Source organism: Glarea lozoyensis (assembly GCF_000409485.1).
Source record: "Glarea lozoyensis ATCC 20868 chromosome Unknown GLAREA15, whole genome shotgun sequence".
Taxonomy (NCBI): domain Eukaryota; kingdom Fungi; phylum Ascomycota; class Leotiomycetes; order Helotiales; family Helotiaceae; genus Glarea; species Glarea lozoyensis.
The window spans coordinates 773,782-800,873 of NW_007360989.1; the positions used below are offsets into that span (position 1 = coordinate 773,782).

General features: G+C 46.1%; 9 protein-coding genes across 9 annotated transcripts; 4 read left to right on the forward strand and 5 right to left on the reverse strand.

Moving 5' to 3' along the window:
* Positions 1–386: 386 nt before the first annotated feature.
* On the reverse strand, positions 387–2,239 carry GLAREA_06078 (Cytochrome P450; the record flags this gene model as incomplete). The annotated part of the gene is made up of 4 exons (XM_008081492.1): positions 387–896; positions 946–1,707; positions 1,762–1,796; positions 1,852–2,239. 4 exons carry the CDS (start codon positions 2,237–2,239, stop codon positions 387–389), a joined length of 1,695 nt encoding a protein of 564 aa, XP_008079683.1.
* Positions 2,240–5,101: 2,862 nt separating this feature from the next.
* Positions 5,102–6,284, forward strand: GLAREA_06079 (Band 7/SPFH; the record flags this gene model as incomplete). Its single annotated transcript, XM_008081493.1, has 3 exons — positions 5,102–5,296; positions 5,347–5,554; positions 5,605–6,284. The coding sequence occupies 3 exons, from the start codon at positions 5,102–5,104 to the stop codon at positions 6,282–6,284; spliced, it is 1,083 nt and encodes a 360-aa protein (XP_008079684.1).
* A 1,514-nt stretch (positions 6,285–7,798) lies between these two features.
* On the reverse strand, positions 7,799–9,312 carry GLAREA_06080 (alpha/beta-Hydrolase; the record flags this gene model as incomplete). The annotated part of the gene is made up of 7 exons (XM_008081494.1): positions 7,799–7,953; positions 8,037–8,288; positions 8,345–8,456; positions 8,555–8,706; positions 9,056–9,096; positions 9,152–9,194; positions 9,249–9,312. 7 exons carry the CDS (start codon positions 9,310–9,312, stop codon positions 7,799–7,801), a joined length of 819 nt encoding a protein of 272 aa, XP_008079685.1.
* A 459-nt stretch (positions 9,313–9,771) lies between these two features.
* Positions 9,772–10,885, reverse strand: GLAREA_06081 (NAD(P)-binding Rossmann-fold containing protein; the record flags this gene model as incomplete). Its single annotated transcript, XM_008081495.1, has 3 exons — positions 9,772–10,166; positions 10,216–10,614; positions 10,660–10,885. 3 exons carry the CDS (start codon positions 10,883–10,885, stop codon positions 9,772–9,774), a joined length of 1,020 nt encoding a protein of 339 aa, XP_008079686.1.
* A 660-nt stretch (positions 10,886–11,545) lies between these two features.
* On the forward strand, positions 11,546–13,002 carry GLAREA_06082 (uncharacterized protein; the record flags this gene model as incomplete). The annotated part of the gene is made up of 4 exons (XM_008081496.1): positions 11,546–11,816; positions 11,926–12,257; positions 12,335–12,456; positions 12,519–13,002. 4 exons carry the CDS (start codon positions 11,546–11,548, stop codon positions 13,000–13,002), a joined length of 1,209 nt encoding a protein of 402 aa, XP_008079687.1.
* A 4,170-nt stretch (positions 13,003–17,172) lies between these two features.
* GLAREA_06083 (uncharacterized protein) lies at positions 17,173–18,280 on the forward strand (the record flags this gene model as incomplete). The annotated part of the gene is made up of 3 exons (XM_008081497.1): positions 17,173–17,456; positions 17,513–17,602; positions 17,656–18,280. 3 exons carry the CDS (start codon positions 17,173–17,175, stop codon positions 18,278–18,280), a joined length of 999 nt encoding a protein of 332 aa, XP_008079688.1.
* Positions 18,281–19,650: 1,370 nt separating this feature from the next.
* GLAREA_06084 (PH) lies at positions 19,651–21,455 on the forward strand (the record flags this gene model as incomplete). The annotated part of the gene is made up of 4 exons (XM_008081498.1): positions 19,651–20,205; positions 20,269–20,884; positions 20,935–21,332; positions 21,393–21,455. The coding sequence occupies 4 exons, from the start codon at positions 19,651–19,653 to the stop codon at positions 21,453–21,455; spliced, it is 1,632 nt and encodes a 543-aa protein (XP_008079689.1).
* Positions 21,456–23,207: 1,752 nt separating this feature from the next.
* On the reverse strand, positions 23,208–24,233 carry GLAREA_06085 (uncharacterized protein; the record flags this gene model as incomplete). Its single annotated transcript, XM_008081499.1, has 3 exons — positions 23,208–23,457; positions 23,506–24,085; positions 24,155–24,233. The coding sequence occupies 3 exons, from the start codon at positions 24,231–24,233 to the stop codon at positions 23,208–23,210; spliced, it is 909 nt and encodes a 302-aa protein (XP_008079690.1).
* Positions 24,234–24,775: 542 nt separating this feature from the next.
* On the reverse strand, positions 24,776–26,703 carry GLAREA_06086 (PYP-like sensor (PAS); the record flags this gene model as incomplete). The annotated part of the gene is made up of 3 exons (XM_008081500.1): positions 24,776–26,256; positions 26,308–26,604; positions 26,676–26,703. The coding sequence occupies 3 exons, from the start codon at positions 26,701–26,703 to the stop codon at positions 24,776–24,778; spliced, it is 1,806 nt and encodes a 601-aa protein (XP_008079691.1).
* Between the last annotated feature and the right edge of the window lie 389 nt (positions 26,704–27,092).

Consider the following 27,092-nt stretch of genomic DNA (forward strand, 5'->3'; position numbering starts at 1 on the left):
ACATCCAATTCGCGGTCCAGCGACACTGCAACTGGGGAAACCCACTCATTATTGGGAAATTTATTCGAGAGTAGCCAGGAGCTATCTTCTGAAAGGCTGATAGGCCAAGAAATTCTCGTAGGCAATATCCACCGTGGCATCGTCGAAGTAGCATAGCCTCAGTGAAGCACGACTGGAACGCTCTGTGCCAAGTTCTATTTTGCCCCAACAAGGCGCATTCGTTCATGAACTGTGATAAGGATTGATAGTTTTCGGCATTAAGGCTTTTATTGACGGCGCATAGGTGGTTTATACTAAATATCCAAGAGCTCAGACTAACTACGAACGCACAGGCCGGAGAGCCTGGAATACGCAACAGATCATGGACGGCTGCAACCTCTGTTTTCCTACCTAGCAGACCATTTCAGCCCGACGCTTTTCGGGTCTCTCATTTGCAGCAGCAAAACCATCCCATTGTCGTTGACCGTTCTCTTCACTCGTTCCCTTGCATCGAAACTTGTCTCACCTTTCTCAGGCACAACCTCGACCTTATAATCGCGAAACAGAGCCACCATTGTTGCCACAAACTCCACTTGACTGAACTTCTTTCCTGGGCAGGTTCGAACGCCATCTGACCAAGCAAAAAACGAACCCCGAGCAGGAACAAAAAGGCTTTCGCCCTTCTCGCCCGTTTCCTCCGAGTTCGTCCCCGAGTCCAAAACCCATCGGCGAGGTTTCCATTCCAGGCTATCGTCGCCCCAGTAGCGTCTCAACGTCTGACTTCCATTTGTACTAAGAACGATGCGAGTGTCGGGCGGGATAGAGAAAGTCTGCTCGCCAACAGTAAGATCCACGGGATCAAGGAAAGTTGACTTGCAAATACCAAGAACTGGATTCCAAAGCCTGACTGTCTCATACTAGCAGCTTGTTAGAGGTAGAGATCGTAAAAACCGGATGTTGACCTACAAAAATGGCTAGGCATCTAACAAGTTTTGGATAGACCTCTTTAAAGTCTAGAGACTGTAGATCGCGATCGCCAACAACAGCCATTATTTCTTCCGCCATCCATGTCTGAGTGTCTGGAAAAGCTGCGAGAAGATACAAAGCCCAACTGAACGTTGTCGCGGTCGTATCGTGTCCTGCAAAGTTATACACAAAAATATTCCCATAAATTTCGTCTTCTGTTAACCCTTTAAACCCTTCCCCCGCCTTGCTTGAGGACCTGCTTTCCTCACTGGCTCGGATGAGAGAGTTTGTGATTGTTGCAGCGCGTGGTCGACCCTCAGCTATGGCTTGGTTTTCCTCAATCAACATAGTCGTCATATGATCTTTGAAATCTATCGTCGCTTGACCGATTTTTGCCAACGGTCCAAATATACGCCATTTAGCGAGCTTTCCGAGGAGCTTTGGGCCAAGTACTAGAATGAGAACACAGTTTTCCAAGACAAGAGCAATCGAGTCGCGGTAATTGTATAGATGGCCAGCTTTGGCCTTTTCTCCCTTTTTGTGGAAAGAGTACTGCTTCCCAAAACCAGCTCCAGAGAGGACGTGCAGTGATAGCGTGCGTGTATCTTCATCTGTTGTTCTTATCGGCTCACTGGCAGCGAGCCAATGTTGCACTAGCTCGGACGCTTGTTGACGAGACACGTCCCATAGTAAAGCATTATTGGAATCCGAGAATGGGGCAGAAGTGATTTTGCGTTGGCGTTGCCAGTCGGCTCCGGTTGCCTGAATTTATTCAGCTTTGACAAAAAATGAAATCAGATTGTCCGTTAGGTTTACCGTGGAGATATTAGGTCCGAAGACAGCTAGTATGGCTAACTAAGATGTCAGATATAAATTCTGCGACTCTCGTTGACATGTGGCATTTACCTAGCAGTTCTGGATGCCGATCAAACTCCTTGTGTCTCCTGAAGACTTCATTGATAGCATCTGGATTACAAATATACAACCAATTGTGCCCTGGACTGACATGAATAACCGCTTCGCCCAGTTCCTCGTACATTCTGTACTTCGCTTTACTTTCCCATCCCGGGTTACTATACTTCACAAAATCAATGTCCCCAAATATGAATCTCAACACGGCCAAAACAGGTTTTGCAACCAGCAGCCACACTGGATTGTCGCCGCTCGCTGGTATGACGATTATCGGAATGTTCATTTTCTGAGCAAGACGGTAGTTACGCCATAGACATTGCAAATTCCATGCCATGAAAGAGATTGGAGGTACCATGATAGCCATCCAAAGGGGATACGCCATGACGATTGCGCAGGATTTGAACTTTGGCGTCGTTTGGCAGAAGAATGAAAAATAACAGATGACAATAGTAGAGATGGACGGGGGGAAGAGATAATGAGATCCAACAAAATCAAGGCTCACTGTGCCGTAGACCCAACATGCCGCCTGAGTTATACTGACTGTGCTGCAGGCGACGCCTGAGCATGTATTGGCTCCGAGCGGTGCAACCAACCGGGTATCATATACTTTTTTGTGCGTTTATGCTATATGGCTCAGGCCAGATAAAAGAGCAGTATCATACAGGACGAAGTTTGTTACCGATACAAGTTTATGATTGCGAGTTGTTGCGTACATCCTCCAGTGATAAGTCCGCAACTTGTGCGCAGAGGGTGCTCAACGGTAAAACAAACAAGCCTGCTCATATATCAATCCGATTGTTCATAGATGAAGCCAACAATTATCTCAAAGTTGGTAACCAACATGTAGTTGGTTAGCTCTGCTCTGCCTGTTGTACTCCGTCAGTGCCAAGCGCTGTCGAAAGGCATGCCACTTTTCGAAGAAACACATATTCGATGTTGAAAGTTGTTTAGAATACTTGGCCTGATGGCAAGCCATAGAAGATGAAAAGGGGTTGAACTTTGATGGGTTGAGATAATCGGACTCGTGTATGATTATCAAAGTGCTTAGAATGTGCGACGACAGAAGCATACGTGCGTTCCAATTTCAGAGGGTCAACCACTGTTAGAATGTGCGTTGAGTGATTAATGCTCAAGAGAATTGACTTGATAGGGAAAAGACTCGTATACCACAGTCGACTTATCTACAAGCTCGATGAAGTAATCGACATATGCGGTGGACTCAGATGTTAGAAGCAATACCTCACAATGTTTGCTTTGTCTATGAGGATGCTTAGAACGTTGCCCTGAGACGCAACCAGATTCTCGAGAGGGGTGATGGAGAGTATTGGATCTTGCTGACGATCACCAGAAGATGGGGAAGCGCTGGATAAAATAGTTCGAACCGTATCGGGACAGTGCTATATTATGTTGAAAAACAATCTGAAGTTTCAATCATAGCCATCTCCGACATAGGGTCCATAAACCTGTTTGGCTCCAATGAGGAGCATTGCGTGGCGTGGCGACCTGCATTCTGACATATACATTCGGCCAATTTTCGTTATTTATCAGCTCGAGGACATGATCAAGCTTCAGAAAGTAACCTTATGTTGTAAGAAATATAATCCGTGACACAACGACTTACATGTCTTTGTTGTCCACCTTGAGCTTCACGCAGCTTTCCCTATTGATCTTGATCATTTGACTTGCGAGCCATCTCTTTCGAGGGTCGTAAGCTGCGCCTCCACGATGAGAGCAGAATGCGACGCTGATGATATCTCGTTGCAAGATGCGCGATGAGTGCGAAATTAATTCCCGCAAGATGCAGATGAATTAGGCAGTCCCTGAAAACTAAGAGCAGGCAGAAGAATTCTTCATTCATTGTTTGGTAAACTGTCGTTGGCGTGAACCACTGGTTATTGCCACTTGCAATTGAGATATATCTTGGCATTTACAAGGCTGAGCCGTGAAGCGAGATATACTAGCACTTAAGTACAGTAGAATTCATCTAATTCGCTGTCAGTAAACGGGTAAGACGGAGGAAATCATACTTAATCGTTTTAGGAAAACTTCGAGAACACACGTGCTTTGTGAAGTAGCACTAACACACGATCTCATGATCTTGTCGATAGCCATTGAAGGTGTTTGCCTCCTCTCGGCAAGCAGCATCCGTCGCAATTGAAGCAAGGTTGTCTCCCTGGTATATTTGGATTGTCGAATCACAGATGCGAAATAAGGAAGATATTCGACACCAGTAGGTAGATATTCCCAAGAAAACGTATGAGGCATTATCCTGGGCGGATTTTTGCCTGTAAGCATATCGATAATTTGGCCCTGGTTGAAGTATGATTGCACGCTTCGCACATCTTTTGGCAGCTGCAGAGCCTCGTCTTACGACATTCAAGGGGCGGTGAGCCCGTTTGTATACCAGATATGGTACGGACTGTATCGGAGATGTGAACTCATGATTGTTTGCCAAAATGAAGAGGTTGAGGGTTGCAAGTAGTGATGATGTCGTACAAGCCCGATCGCCGTTTGAAAATACTGTAAACAGAACATCTGAATGGGAGAATGGGACGGAAGACGAAATACTGCAGAGGAGCTAGTACTCGATTAAGCCTAAACATTGGCTAAGCTTTCTCTCCCGAGACGCTAGCATGTCTGAATCCGTAATTCAGATAGGCGCAGCGTATCACGCATGTGTCCATTGGAGAATTGAAAAGCCTGGGAATCGGCCTTGCTGGACACAGAAAATTAGTAACTTCTTTAGAAGCTTTAGAAGCTTCAGAAGCTTCTAAATGCTATGTGTATGCAAAGATATTCGTATTTGAATGTAAATATCGACTCGGAAAGAAACAAACGTAAGCGGATGTTACGGCAAAGGCCCATCGATGAAACTGTGGCGAGTCGCATCGTCCCGACCGTCGCCAGAACTCCTTGCAAGCAGAAGATCGGGGCGTGCATTCTGACAGTACGGGGCCAAGCCTCTAACGCAGCCCAGCGTAGCTCCCCCGCACTAGGTCGACCCACTCCCTGGCCACACCACCATCTCGTACCAGCTGCAGCTCGAGTGAAGTGACACCCTCGCGCGCGACAGCTTCCTTCTACTTAAGGTCGAGCTCTCCTCTGCAAATATTATTTGTGTTTACCAACAAACAAAGCAAAGCAGAATATCAAGTGATCTTATCCTACTACTTCTATTACTACTTCTGTTACTTTCATCACCCACAACTATCTTACTTCTTATTGACTTGCGCATACAAATACAATGTCGGCAACAACACCTCAGACCAAGGACGCGACTCCTACAAACGGAGACTATCGAGCTTCGGGCACAACAGCTGGTCGCAGTGATAATCCTCTAGTCCACGTCGAACCACCACGGAGAGAAGATCTTCAACCAAGCTATGCCCAGGTGCTACAAGGTGACGATACTGCCGCGCATGGATGGTATGGATCCATGGTGAGTTATTATGTTCGAAACCTGCGCTTTACCAATCTAACCCTTAGTAGATCAACATGTTGGGCTCTTGCATTGGAAATCTAGGAGCTATTCCATGTTGTATCGTCTGCCCTAATCCATACAAAAACGTCGCGCAAGGAAACGTTGGTCTGGTCACCAAGTTCGGTCGGTTCTATCGTGCTGTCGATCCTGGACTGGTCAAGATCAATCCTCTAAGTGAAAGACTTACCCAAGTCGATGTTAAGATTCAGATCGTTGGTATGTTCAGCTCTAGGATGTATGATGCAAAAGTGCTAACCATCTTGCAGAGGTTCCACAGCAAGTTTGCATGACCAAGGACAATGTTACGCTCCATCTTACCTCGGTCATCTACTACCACATCACTTCGCCACACAAGGCAGCCTTTGGAATCTCCAATGTTCGACAGGCATTGGTTGAGCGAACTCAAACCACACTGCGTCATGTAGTTGGTGCACGAGTTCTCCAAGATGTCATCGAACGCCGAGAGGAGGTAGCTCAGTCCATCGGAGAGATTATCGAAGAAGTTGCGATGGGATGGGGTGTAAAGGTCGAAAGCATGCTCATGAAGGATATCATTTTCAGCAACGAGCTCCAAGACTCCCTCTCCATGGCCGCACAATCCAAGCGTATCGGAGAGTCCAAGGTCATTGCCGCCCGTGCAGAAGTTGAATCTGCCAAACTTATGAGACAAGCTGCCGATATTCTTTCCAGCGCCCCAGCCATGCAAATCAGATATCTCGAGGCAATGCAAGCGATGGCCAAGTCAGCAAACAGCAAAGTCATCTTCCTTCCCGGAGCTCCATCGCTAGGTCAATCAATGGATATCGCGAACAAACTTGGCGAAGGACCAAGCTCGCATGGAGAGCCCACAGCGGCACAGAACTATGACAGAGACTTTGGAGGTAGTACTGGTTCCGGTTCCGGTTTCCAGCAGGCTATGAACGCCCGCGTCGTCGAGACTATCTAGACGTATACTGATTATTTTGTGTTTAATAGCCTGGTCTACTTAGGCCCCCACATCTGTCACAACTGTTTTCATGCTGGTGTCTCGTCTGAGAATTTCTTCTTCTTTGAAGAAATCTCAGATGAACCCACCTCACTGCACATTTTGGCTTGGCTTTACCACGCGTCGCGAATACGCCTCTGTATTCTCTTGCCTCATAAATCACCTTGTTGAGTCTTTCGAACCATGGGAAAGGATTTGCTCTACATTCATGCACACGCAGGAGATGGATCTGGGGGCTGGTGGGGGTGTATTTAAGCATTTCTTCTGGTTTTTGTTTCTTTTGGCAGGATACCCGGTCAGCTCATACCCAATCATTTTTAGTATTATTTGGACGGCCGGAGTTGGTTCTGGTATCGGGAAAGGAAATAATAATATGATACCATTCTTCATTTGATGTCTCTTTTGTTACCTAATGCCATGTATCTGCACCTTTTGTTTTGAAATCGAGTTCAAAATCTAAGCGTCAAACATTGTACGGCAACATAGACTTAACTGCATATTGCCCTGTTTAAGGTCCCCGGACTTTAGTCTTGGCTTTTGACGGGAGGACTTATTGCCTCTGTAGTAAGTCTTACATGAACTTCAATCCGCTTACTCCAATTTGATTTTGTTGCATATCGCAATTGAGCGTGAATTGACATGCCTTTGAGATTAATACAGTTACGCGAAAAGTTCAGATGATATGTAGGTAAAGTGTATCTGTCGGTGAGAATTGGGGCATGAAAAGAGTTAACCTAGGTGAGTAGGATGATAGAACTCCGACTGTAGATTTGAGCTGTAAATTGTTTTGATGATGGTTTCAAGTGTTCTTAAGAAGGTATTTTATAATGCAAGTATATATCGAGAAACTCTTGAATCTATCGTAATTCTTCTGTGACGTCTTTCTTGAAGTTTCAAACATACTGATAGTTTGTATATACATAAGTCCTCTCCTGCCCGCTCTCAATTCTACACGCGAAAGAATACAGCCATTTTCAACAAAGAGGCACTGAAAGATCTAGAGTGACATTCAAATTTTAGTAAAGAATTTGGCAAGCTTGTACAAACGATTTTCAGTGCTGTTAAAATCAACTCAAGGTGACGGTTCCAAGCTCCTTTTCCGAGCCATTTTTGGTCTTTTCTACAGAGTCGAAGGTTTTGTTGTAGGCTATGAAACATTTCTGAAGAGTTGTATTGGATATCGCACTTAAGTGAATATTTGAGACTGATCTATACCAAGTTGGGGGGAGGTAGAAAAGTTACCTATGAATGAGTGTCATGCAGGTAGAGAAGTTGCCTATAAGTGTCACGCAGCCAGAAATAGAATATATAATCCACGGGTATCATGATATGGTTGAGTACTGTGTTTCGAAGAGATGTTTATCACGCTTATCAACAAGTAAACAGGCTCACTTTTCTCTCCAGATGTTTTTTGCGAGTGTTGTCACACTGATTGAGTTCAAATTTGCTCTAACACTTAGTCACAAGCACAACATCTAACAAATATTCTCGACCACTTGCTGCTTTCCATCGTGAGACCCAAGATCTAATTTCAACGTGCGCCCGAAAAGCTCCAGCATCATCTCGAAACAGACCTTGGTAATCGCAGGATCGTATCTGCCTTTCGAAAGCTCATCACGGATGAATGCATCTGAAACTCATGTCAATTCATGCTCACCAACGCTAGACTTGTCGGTGGCTAATAAACCACAGTCATGTGAGGATAAGACTTACGTTGTGCGCCAGCTGGCTCATACCAACTAAATATGATTCCCTTTTCTCTCAACGTCTTTCGAATGAGATCACGACCTTCGGGCGGTACATGATTATCCAGTGTGCCGTGGATCATGACCAGTTCAGCTTTGATCTCGGAACAGCGGGCAAGAGTGTCGTCCTTCATGCCTAGACCGAGAGTCGCGGAGTGTAAATCTGTTGCGAAGTATGTTACTGCCGCGGAGACTCGGGAGTCAAGAGCGCATCGAAATGCTAAGGATTTTAGTTGGTTTGCTAATGTGAACGGAGGATTGGGAAGGAACCCTTACCAAGATGGCCACCCAGACACATTCCAGTTGCTCCAATGCGGCCATTGCAAGTTGGTAAAGCAAGAAGAGTATCGATTGAAAGTGTAGAGTCTTCATCGTAGCCTGCCAGAGTCTGAGATACAGATTACTACTCTGACTCTTTGTATATCATGCTCGAGACACTGCTAGGGGATGATGCGAGTTTCACGCCAGATTTTAAGATGTACATACCTTCTTGATCTTGTATTCATTACCAGCATCCGTTCCAGGAACATCATATGCTAAAGGCTCTGGCCCAGTGAACTCGTGGTAAGATGACGGTGCTGCCACGATATATCCTTGACCAGCGATTTGGCGAGCAAAGCGTGCTACAGGACCAGTAACTTGCAGAGGATTAGTTAAGAGTGTATGGGAGAAAAGAACTAGTGTATCTAAATCAAAACACTGGTGAAGATCTGTGTATCTTCCAGGGCCTTCAACCAAGATTCCGGTCACATGCAGTGCGAAAGACAAGTGTCAACCCTGATCTTGAAAACCGTTGACTGCAGGTTAGAAGAGCAAAGGCAATATTTTCCTGAAAATTCCGTGGAATAGATTGAAGCTTGGATTTTGAGCTTCAGCCTGGCAGAAAAGAGCCTCTCGTAAGTGCGTGTTGAATCGTCTCGCTTCCCGTACAGCAAAGTAAAATCATCTTGGGAGCTGATTCAAGTAGAGAAAAAAGCGCTTTCTCACCTTGATAAATCTCACTGAAAAGCACAACACCTGGAAACCTCCTGTTACAGAGTTAGCTTGTGTATCAAAACCCTGCGAAGTCATCTCACGACTTACGCATTCGGATATCCAGGGATAACAGGGTGGTACAGAAAGATTCCTTCGTGGTTATCAGCAACATATTTTAGATCACTCATCTATCAACGACACCTACTCATGGAACCTTCCTTCCCATCCGCTTTCGTAGCCACATCTTGGTGCGATTCTTTGATTATCATTTTGATTTGACTTTGGTGTTGTTCAAAATTTGCATGGAAGAGTGTTGTGATGTTGGAGGGGTAGTGGGGGAGAGATTCAAGATTATAATACCCCGGTCGTGATTATTAAGAGTGTTCAGGGGTATTTTTATGGGGCGTTCGCTTCAGGGTGAGTGACTTTTTAAGTTTTGGTTTCCATTTTGACTTCAAAGTTATTCTTGCCATTAGTGTTAATGTGAAGCAGTGAAAAAGTGAGACTTCAGGACTTAGTTTTGATTTCTTGGCTGTTAAGTATATCTTTACAGTAACGGAGTGATGTTAAGATTTCACATGGGAACCACCTGTTAAATGTATCAGAGCTTGATTTTTATGTACTATTGAAAAAGACAACATAAAGCGGGTTTGTAAAACGTTTATAGCCCGTTGGCAAAGACTTTGCGTCTGAAATGGTTGGTTGGTAGACGCTCTCCCGGACTGACTTCAGAAGGTTGTTGCCGCGGATTGAGTGCCGAGGGAATTGATTTCAACGTCAACCATCTCCGGAATACATTCATAAAGACCGGGACCGACAGGCTTCCATCCCAGAGCACGAATCCGATCACCTCGGGATCTGCAATTACCACCCCAGAGAAGTGGGGCCCATGGATGTATGGCGCTTGCTTCTTCTGGGTTCAATTTCTCAATGTCTCCCGATGGCAAAGCGCCACGCGATTGAGCAGCTTCAGATATAGCTTTCACCACCTCAACCCATGTGTGCTCAGCGGTTTGCGTGAAGTAATAACCTTCACGGCCCCAAGTTGCAGACCCCCCCTTGGGCTTGAGAGCTTCTTCAGTAAGGACTGCGTACACCTCCGCCAGATCAGTGATGTAAATGTCTAAGCCAGGTTAGATATTGGCAGCTCGTTGGATCTGAGGTTTGCTTACTGTCCCATATGTTATTTCCCTCCAATACAGTGAACGCTTTCTTATGCTTAAGAATGGCCTCTGTCAAAAATGGGATTTGAAGACTGCGTGTCTTAATAGGTCCGTGTCCGACGCCGTAAATTGTAACCGGCGACACGATTGCCGTTGGGACGCCAAATTTCTCCCCAGCCGCAATGACGGCTGCGTCGATATCGCGATGAACGTGAGTGGAGTCCAAAGAAGTAACTTCCATTACGTCGGAAATGTCACTATAGACTTTTGGCGAGGGATTTCCGTAACCATTCTGGACATCATGCAGCATACCAGTTCCAGAAACATGAATGTAGTGGCCTTTCTTTCCCTTGAACGTCCCTTCAATGATGGATCGGCCGACCTCAATATGATCTGCTGATGCAGTTTCTAGTTATTGTTAGCTTGCTTAAGACACAAAGACAGAAGGCTCACGCAGAACAACGTCAGCATTTTTGCCCTGCTCCACAAGGAGGTCATGGTCATCAAGAGTTCCTATCACTGTTTTAACAGCTGGATATTTGCTCTCTATGATCTTTCCTTGCTCTGCATTTCGGACTAATGCCACGAGTTGCCACTCGGGATGTTTCTTAGCAAAAACATCTACGACTTCACCACCAATGTAGCCAGAAACGCCGGTGATAAAAATGTTGGGAGACATTGTCTTCTGAGATATGGAGGGTAAGGGTAATTCTTGAAGCTGTGGGGATAGATGTTTGACTCAGATGAAAGCGGGTTCTAAGCTGAAGAGAAATGTAGTGAAGATGTGATGTGTGGTCTGCAAATTGAGGTGTAGACTTAGACCTTATTATATATTACCATTACACCACCCTGACCAGTCGGGGGACAATCTTTCATTAGGAACTAACAGTATTCGCCTTCAGTCAGTCATCCTCTAGAATTTCAAAGCATTCAATAGATATGTGCTTCATCAGCGATGTACACCCTGTTGGTGTTGAAATTTGTGATATGATGTTGTTGTGCAGATCCGCGATCTTCACTTTTCAGGTATGAATTTTGCCAAGACTTGCATTGACTCAAAAGAGTCTAGTGATAAGACGCACAGACCTGCACCGGGAAATTAGTCATCTGTCTTTTTCTACCTACGCTTCCCTATATTCTCCTATGCTGTTCTACGCCAAGCATATTTAAATATATATGATCGAAGACCATTCGTTTCTTTTCTCATTTTCGCGATTACAGGCTATAAATCGTCAATTGCATTCTGGTAAATTGGTAAATATCAAAATCTGCTTTCCTCTTTGCTGTAATAATGCTCGCCTAGATATAATCAGCCACGTTCTTACTGCATTGCACTGAGATGTCAGGCTCGCAGCATACCTTAGAGTTCATCGAAGAAGATCCCGGAGCTGACAAACGAAAACGCTCTAGAAAAGCCGTCCGGAGTCATGTTGCTCGAGGCTATCACCGTGAACGTAGGGAAACAGAAACGCGGAGATTTCAGCAAAACCATCAAATCAGGCCGTTAAGCCAACAATTGGTGACCAACCAATCTAATGAGTTTAGAAAGCTGTCGGAGAGTGCTCAAGGCTTGTTCCATGTGAAGCCAGCGCTTGTTTACAATGATAATCGTAAGCACGGCCGTAATAAATTAATAACGCTGTCTCGAAACCCACACTCTTGAACAAAAATGGTCAGGTTATGACCATGAATGCGCTGTATTGCTAAACCTCCCTCTAGTGATTCCATACACCTTCTTCTCTAGCAATGGGCCAATGCTCGAGCTCCCCTACGGATCTCAACCCTTCTATAACGCCACATCTAGAGAGCAATACAGCCCAGGAGTGTTTCCACGTCAATCAATATGGATGCCGAACGCTACTGTTCCAGACATAGTAAAGATCAAAGGTCCTATTCTTGATCTTGAAGTTGTAGACTGGATTAGCAACACACCAAACTGCTTCCAATACCGTGCAGAGACGATCAGATGGATCCACAAGAGGTTGGCAAATCTTCAAACCGCAAAGGAAGACGACACACTTGGGGCTATTATGACGCTTGCGATGTGGGAAGTTCGTATTCACAGCTTCTTGTCGTCGCTTCTCCGAGACATTATACATACTCCAATACTAACCTCACGCCTCATAAGTCTTATAAAGTGAAGGTCGACCCTACAGACCTCGTAACGCACATGAACGGGCTTGAACAACTAATTCGGCTTCGTGGTGGTTTACATACTATGCAATCTAGTCTAGCTCTTAAGCTAGCACAGTGGGTTTTCTGCCACATCCGATTACAGCGAACGTCATCTGACAACACTTTTACAATGCCAGTTTCGACCACATTATCGGAGCGGTCACCTTGAGAGAGCCACGCTTTCCCTTGCATTCGCGTGCTGCTTTCTGCGTGCTGCCATGGTCGCAAAAATGCTTCCATGACTCCCCCTTAAATGGGTCCACGCCCTTTGCTTTATTCATTGCAAACACTGGTGCAGATGAGAAGATCGCTGCTCTTCTCACAAGCCTACGGCAACTCACTGGGGAAGCCGAGGCTGGTACACTTTCAGCAAAAGAACTAAAGTTACCCAGTTTCGGAGATTCTCAAAATCCTATATATGATATCATATCATACGCTTCGCATATCTTTCTCCCAGCACTTTATAGTCCAACACCAGGCGCAATATTTTCTAGCGGATTATCAGGTTCATACTTGCAAGCCATTAGTAGGAATTTGCAGAGTACAAGCTCTTCCGAATTTGCAAGTCGTCCTCCTTGTCCCATTATACTTCTAGCAGCGCCTAATGATTGCTCGCATTAGTGGTCAATAAATCCCGGGATTCGCCTCTGGGTCCTTCTTGTCAGTGCCGCTTGTGCTGTGTACCGCCGAGAAAGAGGTTATTACATGATGTTCCTAGCGAGAGTAGGCATTTTTGAAGGGGGTCAGGAATTAGACGAAAGTATCAGAAGGTGGTGTCATGTCTTTAGTAGGTCGCAGGCGGCAGAGACTATAAATTGATGAGATACGCAAAGGACTCGGAAAGTTCACGAGCACTTTGAACGTAATTTGAGTACCAAAAGGCGAGTGCCCGTGAGCTATCTCAATAATTTGAATTACTGACTCCGCCTCATTTCAAACCAATGATAGTGCCAATCGTTGCGTATATGATTTTATCCAGGCATGACAAAGCCTGTTTACCAAAGAAGGAAACGAAGAAATATTCACATGTAAATTCAAATACTTCACATCATTTGCCTCGTTATCGGAGCCTTGCAATCAACGAGCATGTGTGGAAACTCCTGGCTCCAAAAACAAGATTGATAAAAACATCAAACGTGTTTTTCCTAGAACTTGTATCACATTCCTCCGAATAACACAAACGACCAAATCTTTAGCAATTTTGTTCTTGCATCAACTTCCTGAGTGAGACCTACTGACTTGATAAGAACACTTCCGCTTGATAGCAATAAAAGTGGCAGCGCATGCAAGATATGTGAGAGTCAGGAGTCTGAGATCAACCGAGGAAACGAGCCCAAGCTTTATGGCGGTGCAGTCCGTTTGAGTTGAGGGTGAACCGTGGGAGAGATCCTCCAGAAGTGTAGGCTTTTGGATACCAAGTTTTAAATGTGAAAGATTAAAGCAGGTAAAGGAAGCTGCTGGCGATGCCATGTTTTCAAATGTAGAACTATCTTGTGGTTATCACAAGCCGAAAGCAAAACTTACTACTTACTAACCGAGCTAACTTAGAACATTCTACTCAATTTGCTGGCATTTTCTTTCTGTTTCAACTTTTCATTTCTTATTAACCATCTTAATATGAAAAATCGGCAAGGTAGTACGTGTATAGTGAGCACTGAGAAGAATCTGACAAATTTTTTTGCTTCTACTACCCATGTTCTACTATTGATGTTTGCTCATATAGCACAACTAGGGGTCTTCAAATTCGTGTCACTTTTGATGCTACACTTTCAAGCCATCCTTCATACCCACGTGTCCGTCTTGATTGCCACGAGGTATACCGATGATACAAGATCCTCAGATACACGGAGAGGTACACGGAGAGGTACATGGAGAGGTACACAGATCGTCCACTTTGAGCTTTGTTCGGGTTTAGTGCTGCACTCGCACCACTGACGGGACACCGTTCAACATAACGCTTTCAGAAAACGACTTTCTAAGAGGCCTTCCGTGATATTCATATTTAGCCTTAACGTTAAAAATATTCTGTATTATTCAATTTGAGTAAACGTAGCGTTTCGGAGAAAATATTGCCACTCTACCGTTGTCAGGTGTCCCGTCAGACTTGCAACACTGGTACTCGTACTCTGCTCGCTTGGCAATAATGGAGCATGTTGCCCACGAAAAGAGAATATTGTACGAAACACCGAGGTTATATGAACAAATCGATGCGACCTCTTATGATGCTTGACCTTCAACTGCCAATCTCTGGGGAAGGATGGGCTAATCAAATAAAGATATCCTCAGCAGTTCGAAAGTAGCCAAATAACGATCAACTTGCAATAAAATAAAGGCAGAATGACATTCGAGGGATGTCTGGAGACATTTTCACTCTTGGTAGGCCATCGCCGCGATATATCATCGTAGAACGATACTAGTCATCCACGAGAGGATTCAAGATACATACCGTGGGAGCACGAACCTCCAATGGGACAGCTGTAGAGCTCGGGACATGTGGGTATAGTGTTAGCACCACCAAAAGGATCACACTGTGATATATTGAGTGAAGTAACGAAAGGATAATTAAGTGCTACCCTGCTTTGTCTTTGTCTTGTGAGGAACCTCCTCGATAAGAACAAACTAGAAGAAACCGAGGTGGGAAAGAGGTGAGCTGGCTTGGTTGTGGATATTTCAACCTCTGATACCATACTAACTTAGATGACACTTAGGCGTTGGAGGCGCTCTTACCTTGATAGTTTCTGAATACGGGCTGAGGTTTCTTATTTATCCAAAGCGATTGACGAAATATACGATATTTCGTGTACTGCTTTGAGCAATTATAGTGTTTGACTGCCAGTCATATTGTTCACCGTGAGACTGCCTACCTGGGTAGACAGGTAGCGAATGTACTTTTTACACATGACTTTCTCGAGATATGTATATATAACACACATTGTAGCCCGTAAAAACGATTGCTTTAGTAGCTTACCTCTACATGATCTCTTCATTTCTATTGATACGTAAGTGTGACTGTCGCGGTGGACAAAATAAGTGGCACTTCATATTTGCTCACGATAATTTACGAAATGTCGCATAGTTCGTCTACAATTTTGAGAGAATAAGACATTTGAGAGGCTGTTGATCTTATTAGGTACAAGTTGAAGGCATCGACAGGAGGTCCACGGGTTACTGCCAGTTATAATGTCCACCGCGAGCCAACTATGGGTGAGAAGAACACCAGCAAACAGGATAAAGTTGGCGGAGATAGAACTACGTAAGAACCTACTAGTTGTGACCCAAGCTCCTGACCTGGGTCGCTGGCTGAGCACGCCAAGAGCCATGTCTTGTCAACAGAGGAACCTCCACAGAGAAGGTTGGAGCTTGGACATGAAGGTATATAGTTATTGTATCAAAAGAACCGTTCTAATTCAGATCCTTTACCAACCGTCCTGAGTATTCAGTGGCAGTGAACACTGCTCTGCTTTGAGAAAGGCGGCCCCTAGCAAAGTAAATGTCAGAAACGCAAACTCATTCCAAAGAACACTGAAGACACGAGAGATCAATTGTCCGGAAGATGGCGAGTGCCAACAAGACTATCTTGTGTGCTTGGGATGGAGAAGTGCCATGTGTGAGCTCGGAAAATCGCTAGATCTTATACAGCGATAACACTATATGTAAAGCACGTATGAAACCCGTGCATAAACAAATCAATGAAAATACGGATACGGCTTACGCGCAGAATCGTTAAACCCGAGCCGGGAGTTGAGCATCTAAAGCCTTCTCCACAGTCCTCCCCACAGCTAGTGTCTTCCCCGCATTTCGCTAGAGCGACACAGCAAATGGTGCCTTCCAAGGTTGGTACCAGGCCACTTTCTGAATAGTTGGAAACGCCTTCCCCTCAGCCGGCACACTACAATACCAAATTTACGAGTCAGCAATGTTAGGTCGCTTGCAAAAGAGAGCATTTTGATGTCGCTCGATTGGATAGCTGTGCGCTATAATTCCGTGGCTTTCGCTAATGACGTGAGCCCCTTTCGAAATAGAGCTCTCGATGGTGAGAGAAGATGCAACTGCAAGCTATATCTTTACTGTTGCTCCAAATTGGACAAGAAGGAGAGTATCAGAATACAATAAGTCCGTGCTTGGTAGCCGAGAAGGTAACAGGAAATGGAAACGCCGAACAACCTCACCAAAAATGGCGGCAAGGTGGCAATTATACATCTTCGCAGGACCCGAGCATCTTAAAAGGACGCTATTGCGGTCCTGACATCTCTGAATGGTATACGTGAGGTGTTCGCGTTCTGCTAATGACCTGGTAGTGTCAAGATCTGCGTAGGCATAACTCCTCATGTACAAGACATTCCCCTCGTCGAGGTCTCCGCACTCGCCCTAAACGAGACACGCTTTCTTCAATTTTATGCACGTCCGAGTACATATATGATGGAGACCTTGTCTGCCGAGATCGACTGATCGTCGAAAATCGAATACGGGAGCCCGGGGTTTATCTTTCTATGGTTGTAAGTGGAGAGAGTGAGGGGAAGGAGTACATATATTCAAGCGAAATCCAAGTTGAAGTGAGAACATCTCTGCTTTCCTCAATCAAAAAGAAACATTATCGAGCTCTTTTCCATCAGTGTGCCACTTTCCCAATTGAAGGTGTTTCCTTGGGTTGGTAAGGGTTGGTAACGCAGTGTCCCAGTAACTTCGAACCGAGAGGCAAAAGTACCCAGCACACGTACTACTGCAACAACGAAAAGAAGGTCCCAATTCATCAACGAAACTTTAATAAACAATAGCACCGCCACGTACCAAATGGCGACTGAGCATAACGCCCAAGCAAGACTGCAAGCCAACTCGAACGGCGATCCTCTAGAGAAGGATTTCTCCCGCAACGGAACTCTAAACGGTAATTATACCAACGGAGCTGATACCTATCACATGAACGACATCAATATGGAGCATGGCGATGCTTTGAGACGCATTCGTACTGCTGGCAGTATTTCGATTTCTCCAGAGCTGTTCGAGAAGATATATCTTTCTCCGCAAAATGCGGTTAAAGGTGACTTGCGAAAAACCTTCGCCAACCCTACCCCTCTGTAAGTCCTTATGCAATGGCTTGATACTGTCAACCAGCATACTAACTGAAGAATAGTTGTATAGTTGGCTTTCTCCTGTCGTTGTCACCACTTTCATGTGATCTTATGGGATGGCGAGGCTCAGGAGGCAATGGAGCAGCTGGAATGTAAGCATTACCTCGCTTTTCTTCGCTTAAGTTTATATCTGACAGCGTCTCAGTGGAACTTATTACTTCTTCGGAGGCTTGCTCATGATTCTTGGTGCTGTGATGGAGTTTCTCCTAGGCAACACATTCCCGTTCGTTGTCTTCGGAAGCTTTGGCGCTTTCTGGCTTGCTTATTCCGCAACTCTTCAGCCATTCTACTACGCATATGGCCTATACGCACCCCCAGGCGAGCCAGAAGCTGCTGGTCTTGAGACAGTTGGTTTTACCGCCTCTTTCGCTTTCTTCCTGGTTTTCATGGGCGTCCTCTGCCTGATTTACTTGATCTGCTCTCTCCGTACCAATGTGGTTTTCGTGGTAATCTTCTTTACCCTCGTCCTCGCATTCGGCCTTCTCGCAGGATCCTTCTGGCACAATGCCAACGCTTATGGGAACACGAACGCAGCGGCTGCAGCGGATTCCTTAGCACTATCTCATCGGTTGCAAGTCGCTGCTGGTGCCTGTACCTTTGTTACGTCTATGGCGGGTTGGTGGATCTTCGCAGCAATCATGCTCGCAGCTCTTGATTTCCCATTTCAAATTCCTGTTGGAGATTTGAGTACTTTGATCAAGGGCGCGAGTGAGTCGGAGAAGATGAAGCGACAAGCAATAAGAGATGAAGAACAGGATATGGGTGTCTGAGAGATGTGCGTGAACCGGCGAGGCACGATGTAGTGATAGTGTAATATGGTAGATACCAGGAAGTTGTAGCTAGGCTCTAGGCCATGCTGTAGTGCAAGGCAAGGCTGTCCCAATGCTGTATATGGACCGTGGTGTTCAGCGTGAGCGCGCTTGAGAAGATTTTAACAGTACTAATGAATGAATGAATTATAAAGACAATCTCCGCAAGGTGGTGCTTGCTGTTCCCACAAGATCCGGGGTTGAACCCAAATTCCGACGTAGCTGTTCAGTTTCATCAAGAGGTATTAACGACGGTAGAATCTTCTTCGATGTGGCAATAGCCTCAAGTAAGACTCTAGGAGCTCGCTCGGTATCAGAGATGAGAGAAGCAAACCAACGGTCCACTGAGGGTGCGTCATTACCCATTATACCAGTTGCCGTATTCAGAGCAAACAACAGTAATGTGGTGGATCTAAAAAGATTTAGCCAGTCTCGCGGCGGGCGATATAATTGTCAGTCGAAACACTATATTCAAACAAACCAATCGGCGAAATATCTTATGTTTACTCAAAGCAATTGACGAAATATCGCATATTTCGTCAACTGCTTTCGGTAAATACGAAAATTTCCGCCTATTGAGTACCTGTGTTCGGGCTAGAGCGCCTGCTACGCTTGAGTCGATAGGTATCTAGGTAGCAGAAAGACACTGCCACTTATCTTGTCTATTGAGAGCTAGTCCTTAGTCTTACATTGGCCATTTTATTATCTAAAGTAAAAGTCAGCAAGGGGTAGCTGAAAATTAGCAGATTTGACACCGATCTCTCATCTTCAGATACTTCACGCACTTGTATCTTCTGGAGTCCAATTAGAAGCTCCTGAGAAATTTCAAGACCCAAGCATGATCAAACTGATCCAAATTCAATGGCAATCATTTGGGCGGTTCAGTCAAAGAAGCGTTTGTTGACTTGTGCTTTCGAATGAAAACTAACGGGTAGACACCGTAGCAGACCTGGTTTCATCGCAAGTAGGCGTTCTCTTTAATGTTGGAGTAAACGGAAAGAAAGAAAGAAAGCAAAAGAAAGAGGCCGGTTCCCAAGATCCTCATCTACCTTTATTCGATGTGGTTTGTGATGGCGAAATAGTATTTGATGTTGTAGAGTACAGGTTTGAGTTTGACGCTATAGAAGCCGACAAAGCGATCTCATTGCATAGATTATCAAGGACGGACCGGGATGGCTCAACGCGCTAAAGGCCCCTCGGAGCAGTGCGTAAAGGGCCGACGCCGCACGATCTTCACGACTGCCCGTGTGCTTGATTTTGAGGGGCATCGACGCGACCGTCGCCAGCGCACCAACATCTCATTTGCATGAAGAATACAACTCGATTTCACCATGTCCTCAACTGCTTCTGCATATATTGCTTCACGGGAAAGCGGTGGAAAGAACACAACTGACGATCAACACTCTGATGTCATCGAGCCCAATCACAGCTTGCCAGCGCGGAGGGTGATTGAAGGAGAAGAAAACACAACAACAACTATGCCAGAGGATGCTGCTACGACAGCAGCCAGTGAAGAGCTCAGGCATACTACAATATCGGATACCCGTGTGCCTGAGTCACGAAACGAACAATTCTCTGCGAATGTGGAAGTCGAGAGTGAAGACAAGGATATGAAAGAGACGGGCAAAGAAAGCACACCAGAGGCAGAGACTGCCGATCTGCGAGATGAGGACATGAGAGACCGCATAGCTTCCCCCAAGAAAAAAAGAGGCCGGGATCAGGACGACGACTCCAAAGATCTGGAAGACAGCCCTACGAGCGCGTCAGGATCTGCGGCTGATGGGGGAGTTGTGAATGGCAGCCGAACGGAGAGACTGGGACCAGAGAAGAAGCGCCCCCGTGATACATCAGAGGACTATACCAACGTGGGTGAGGAAGAAATCAAGGTCGGTCATCACTCACATCATCGATCAAGAAATCCCCCAACAGTTGCTAAACTATTTTTGCAGGTAACCTCGAAGACGGACTCTACAAATACATCAACAGCCCCAGTTGATAACACCGAAACATCGACGAAATCCGATGAGCCTAAAAAGGCGGTTTTTGGCAGCGATACATCAACGAAAAAGCAAACTTCGCCGACGGCTTTTGCGAGTTCGGGGTTTGCATCTCTCGCGGGTTCCAGCACATCTGGATTTGGCAGCTTAGGAGCATCGAAACCGAGTGTTTTTGGAGGTGGGAAGCCGCTTTCTGGGTTTGGTGCATTAGGCTCGAAACCTGCCGAACCCTCAAATAAGCCTGCGGCAGCGCTGAGCTTTGGAGGGGGCACAAACTCTGGATTTGGTGGTCTTGGCGGTGGAGGTAGTAGTGTTTTTGGCTCGAAACTTGGAAATGGCTTTGCGGGAGGAGCCGGACCGAAACTATCGAGTTTTGCGGCTCCCGCCAAAGAGAATGAAAGTGTTGCCCCAAAACCTGCGAAGGCAGTCAAAGCTTTTGGAGCTCCTGAAGAAAGCGATGAAGACAAAAGCGGAGATGGCGAGAGTGACGCAGCGGTCGGGTCAGGGGATGAGGAGAGCATCCATCCATCTACAGAGAAAGAAAAGAAAGCTAGTAAAGCAGCGAAAGGTTTGACTCTACAATAAGAATGCCACAGAAATATACTAACAACCATGTAGTTCATATCGAAGATGGAGAAGCCGGTGAAGCAACGCTGTTACAAATACGTGCGAAACTCTTCGCCCTTGAAAGTAAAGAAGCAGGATGGAAAGAGAGGGGTGTAGGATCGTTGAAGATCAACGTACCCAGATCATGCGTCAGCTTTGACGAGAATGGTGTGGCAATTCCAGGGTCTTTTGACGCTTCAGGTCTAGAAGAGGAAGAGGAAACAGATTCCAATCTTCCTAAAGTCGCACGTCTCATTATGCGGCAGGAGAACACACACCGAGTGGTCCTGAACACTATAATCCTGAAGGCTATGAAATTTGAAGACAAGCCAGCAACAAATACCGCCCAAATCATATTTACTGCTTTCGAAGGTAGTACGGAAGCTAAGCCTATAAACATGCTTTTGAAGGTCAGTCCTTTTTCTCCAAGTCCCTAATCCTCAGTCTAGGTATTAACCTTTTTTTTACAGATGAATGAAGCAAACGCACGACTCTTCAGATCTGAGATCGATTCCATCCAACACGAACTATGATCTTCTGTCTACACCCCCAAAATACCCGACGAATCTTGTCGTCATAACACTTGTCCCCCATACTCTCCTTTGTCACTAGACTTGCCCTCCAAAAATAAGACGGAAGGGAGATCCCCACCCATTCTTTTCTAGGCACTTTTTTCTAGTCTATTACGGCTACTTGTTTTGTTTTTCATTGAGGGATGGAGTTTGGCATACCAAGCATAGCGAGGCGGTCTTTATCTGGATGAACCAATTGGGCCTTGTTCTGCGTATCGTGGGATCGTGATGGGAACCGGGAAGGAAGGACGCGATGAAGAAGAACGTCATGACATAGGTAGTGAGATGGGAGTGGATATACACAGTGTGCATTTGGACGTGCATATGTGCGAGAGGTATAGATAAGCGATAATATACACATATCATCGCATCTAAAGACGAAAGGCGAAGTCCAAAATTGCATCCCATATCGAGTCTAAAAGCGTTATTTCAAAAGAAGCTTCAGCTGTACACCTATATCCTTCTGACCGACACAAATATAAAAATTAGGTGGAGTTACAGGCGGAGGTTGCCTCCAGCACTTCGACTCATTTTAGGAGAACAAACAACAAGCTTACTTTCTATTGTGCAATACAATGTGCAATCGAACTATAATACTCGGTGGCTGCTGAGATTAAGCGATACCATAGTTCTAGAAGTAACCTCTATGCCACATTGGTTGCAAGACAATGGTCACTTACTTTAACCACTTAAACTACATGACAATCACTCTCTATCTCTCTCACAGTTCTACTTCCAGCAAGTGCCTAACCATAAAAGAAACACCAAGCCATATGGTACATGTACTCCAGAATTCAAAGTGCTTGTGATTAAGAAACAGTAGTCGTCTCCTTGAAAGGGACTATTAGATGAGTGGACCCATAGCATTACGTATGAACAAAAAGGGTAGGTAACGTTCAGGAGCATGTTGTCTTGTTTCTGTGAAAATTCAGGTCTGATGTTTCGATGGGAGTATACATAATAATCTACTTCCTTTCCGACCAAGAACTCACATGCTGAAAACCGCACACACGACACTACCAGTTAAAGACACACCGCAAGGCTAGTCTCCATCTGTGGGAAATTGAAAGTCAGGACAGATTGATGAGAATTTGAGGCGGTACTTGAGATTATTGGTTATCAAACTCAACCGTGAGTAGCACCAGTGGGTGACACAATTCTCTGCGCACCCAAGAACTCCGAAAGTAGACAAATCAGCACCACAGCTAAACATCGTACTTCTGTTAACATAGCCTTATTCGTGAGGCTCAGAACTACGATCTGATCAAAAAATTAGAAATTTTGGATGTCGTTTCGTTATTAAAATCTAACTTGTAGTTTCTGGCTGCGCAGAGAGTTATGTCACGCCCTGGTGTAGTATCGAGACTGAGGATCTTAGCAGAGTCTTTGAGTGGGCAAATAGTGCTTCATAATTGGTAGACATGTTGAATAACAGATATGGTCATGATGGCCTCTAGCGGGAGGCGAACACGAGAGTAGAGAGAGGGCGTGATTGCTATTAAAAATGGAATATCATGAAAGAGAAAGTCCAGTAAATTAAGAAGGTTTCAAAAATGATCAGATTTGGGGGGAAATTCATCTAGGGGCCATGCAGACGATCCTAGATCACTCCATCCTCAGCAAACGTAATTCCAGGGGTATAAATGATGTTCCGATTCTCGCTAATATCTGATTATACACATTACAATTCTAGCTTTGCCCAATTGCGACCACCTAGCTGATAAAACACAAGCAGCCCAATCCAACGTAGAAGACGAACAGGGGGTACACCGCAATACCGACTCTGTTCTTGACGACCCCGCTACCACCAAGTATACTAACACCTGCTGCAAGTGACCAGGCGATAAGAACGATGTAGATTGGAATCCGAGGAATGGTGGGGAGATGGAATGCCGAGAGCAGAGCGGCAATTACTAGTGGGAAAAGGGTGTAACCTATGATGCAGACGCTCTGGGCAAAGGAACTAGACATATCATTAGTTTGAAGAAACGGCAAGACGTGGAGGACATACATATTACCACCCAGCAATTTGATCTGCATGGTAACCACAGCCTCTCCAATCCAAACCATAGCAAAGACCCCAGAAAATACCATAGTCTTCTGGTCCTTGCCAGCATTGAAACTTAATAACAAACTCAACAACAAACAAAACACGAGCGGGCCCCAAAGATCCCAATCCCGTAGTCCCTCACTCATGCTTCCCTGTGAAAGGATATTGTCCGTATCCAACGCCCGTCCCGCGAACCCCACTAATTCCTCTCTTGCACCCTGAATACCTGCCTCTCTAATATTCGCGTATGCGCCTCGCAATGATGTGGTTCCTTCGAGCATAGAGCCGCCGAAGAGATATTTGGGGTACAGGACTTCCCGCATCTTCGACCACACGGCTAGCAAGTCGCGCCGGAGAGTCTCCCAGACCGATTCATCGATCGTGTTGGTAGGCGCGCGACGGTCCTCTCCGGGGATACGGGAGGTGAGATAAGATTCATTGAGGGGAGCGCTGGTGTCCGAGGCTATGTTTCCAGATAGTGGTGCGCGCGAGGATTGGGTATTTAGTGGTTGAAGGGGGTCGTCAAGGTCGTCGAGATTTGCTGGGTGGTGTTAACACCGGTCTAAAATTGAAGAAATGGTATTGGACAGTGAGATTTAGAGATACGCACCATCATCGGGATCTATTAAGTCGTCGTCCTCCACATGAGGTGTGTTATAGTGCTCGTATGGATTTGATGAAGAGGCCATTGTGCTAGCTGCAAAAATGTTTTCAAGCCAGTGGGATTTATATCATCGGACCAGCTTTCCAAATGGAATCAAATGAAGGGAAATTCTTTGCAGAGTAGTGGGTGTTGTTGAGGTCAGATACAGCTCATTCTCGAAATTCCACGGTTTCCTCATCGCAGCTGTCGCGGCTCCCATGATGTGCTGGCCCAAGCTTCTTGATCTATGCCATGTTTGTACTAGCGCAAAGTTGGTAACACAGTCTGAGTGCTCTATGCTTTGGACGATGGTTATAATTTGTAGCATTATCGTATATACCTACCTAGGTAGACTACATGCAAAGTAACATTTGTTTATAGAATTCACATGAAAATGAAGTGTTTGAAACCACGAAATTCAAATTGTCCTAAAATGCAAACCTTGGTATCAAGCATTAATGAGCCACTCATAATTAGAGCCAACCCGAGTCAAATAAATCCTTGACCCTAACCCATTCAATACTGTACGCCCAACCGAAGGAGCGCCTATGACCAATCAAAGCCATCCTGATATATCGTTAGCTCCAATCAATAGGGATACATGTTATCCTTGGACCGCTCATTTGGGCCTGTGGCACCCGGCGCTGGAGGTGTGTTGTTCTTGCCATTCTTTGGTGGATGACTGCTGTTGAATCTACTGCGACCGTTTGGTGACCGCAAAGAGTTGCGTTGTCCTGGGGTACTGGACTGATACGGCAAGCCCATGCGGTAGTTACCAAGATAGTTATGGGCCGAAGAACCGAACCTGTCAGAGCCCATTCTACCATTACCAGCATTGTACTGCGCTCTGAGGTACCCTGCTTGTCGGCGATGTTGATATGGAACTTTTGGCTCCTGCATGGACGTACTTGTGGGCGCGTCCATCATCTCTCGGTAAGGACGCTCCAGTAGGTCCCATTTAAGAAGCGCTTGGTTCTCTGGGGGAGAGTACCCAGGATATGGCTTCCCATAATGGCCATGAGGGTCAAGGATTGGAAGATGCTCAGGCTGAGATTCACCCCTTGGAACACCTCGACCATACGCTGCCATATTACCATTGATACCGGCAAGCGACCATGCGAAAACAGCGACGTCCTTGATCGACGCCATGAAATCAACCTCTGCAGGCCCAGCCGGTGGCGCGATAGGTGCGTTGGGACCATGGTGGAAGGGTACCAGTGGATTTGGTTGATAAACATGAGGTCTGATAGCATCGACACCCCAAGGAGCTGCGAAAATTCCAGCTGGGTAATGGGGAATAAGTGCTCTAGCTTTTCGAAGAACGACAACGAGACCGTCAGAAGTACAAGATACGACAGCCTCAATCTCGAACGGTGCAGGACCTGGTCCAGGTGTTATAGAGGCTCGAGCGCCCCCACTGCTGGAGGCAGCACCAACAGATGAGGATGAGGATGAGGTTGGGTGACCTTGATCAAAGATGGCCCCGGCGGAGTTGTGCTCTTGGTCTGTGCTGTCGCCAGATGAAGTTCTGGATATATTTTGACCACGTTGCTCAGCAAGGTTAAGTCTGCCTCCTGCGTGAGAGCCGCTGTCACCTGTGCCATCCGTGTCAACGTCCATCCGTTCCTGAGACTCACGGTGATTCAGCTCCACACCACCATCTTCGGAGTCACTGCTTTGACTGGCTTCACGCATGTCCTGGTCGTACTCGTCGTCCGTACGAGGATTCCGGTACCAGAAGCGGAGATAAGCGATAGAATCGTTAGACTTTGCACTTTCCAAGCACCTGATCGCTTCTGGAAGACAATTCTCCTGGATGCACTCATAGAAGCTCTTGTCATGAATCTGGTCGGCGGTAATGCCAAGAATCTCAGAGACGGCGTCGGTTGCGTACATCACACTCAAAGTGCGTGTGAAGCGATTGAGGATCAACGCAGCGCGAGGTTCCAGGAGCGATTCTTGCGGCGGGGCTCTGAATTTGGGGGACAGGTGCTCCAACATATGGTAACGAGGATCTCTTGGTGAGGATGAGAACAGGCGGCGAACCGCTGGTGCCTCTGCGGCTCGTCCTGAAAATAGATGTCAGCAGGCTCTTGCGTATCGAGATATATCTGACTTACGCTCATTCTTCGCATCTCGGCGGTAGATACTGGTACAAGCCACTAGGCATTGGTAGACAACCGTGAACACGCACTCGCAAGCAACCCACTCGCCATCTCGAGAGCGAATGGTGGCGTAATGAAGCACGGCTGCTTTGTCTAGCTGCACCCCGCGACTGTGAACATTCCGGGCAAACGGGACCTCATCAGGATGGAAGTAATCGAAGCAGGATCTGCCTACGACTTCCTCGGGCACATATCCTAAGATGTCTACGATTGACTCGGATGCAAACAAAATGTTGGCGTTTGGGGTCAAGTCTGGTAGGCATGGGTTAGCACTTTCTGTAGCTGTCGTGCTCGCTGTACCACCCCCAGAGGCGGTTTCTTACTATGGATGGTGATGAAGGTGGTCTCCATTGTGAAGGATCTGGCGTTTGTATCTCTAAAAAGATGCTCAGTCCTTCTGGAGACGCGGTACGGGAACCTGACGGTCGACCAGACTTATGTATCTTTGGTGGGGCCAGAGAAACGTGGAGTGGTGGAAGGTTGGACGCAGGATGGACGAGGTTTAAATAGAGGAATGGAGAGCTGGAGAGTCGGTCTGGGGGCGTGCAGGTGGTGTTGAGGTGAGTCGGGAGGACGTCTGCGAGTTGGGGTGGCACTGTGAGACGGGTTGTGCGGAGCTCTGGCCGGTACAGTATTTTGTGAAGGTTCTGCGAGCCCAGGTGGAAGACGTTTGAGCTAGTTCAGCAAGGAAGATGCTGGGGAAATGCAGGTGCGGGCGCGCGACGGGTCATCTCATACTT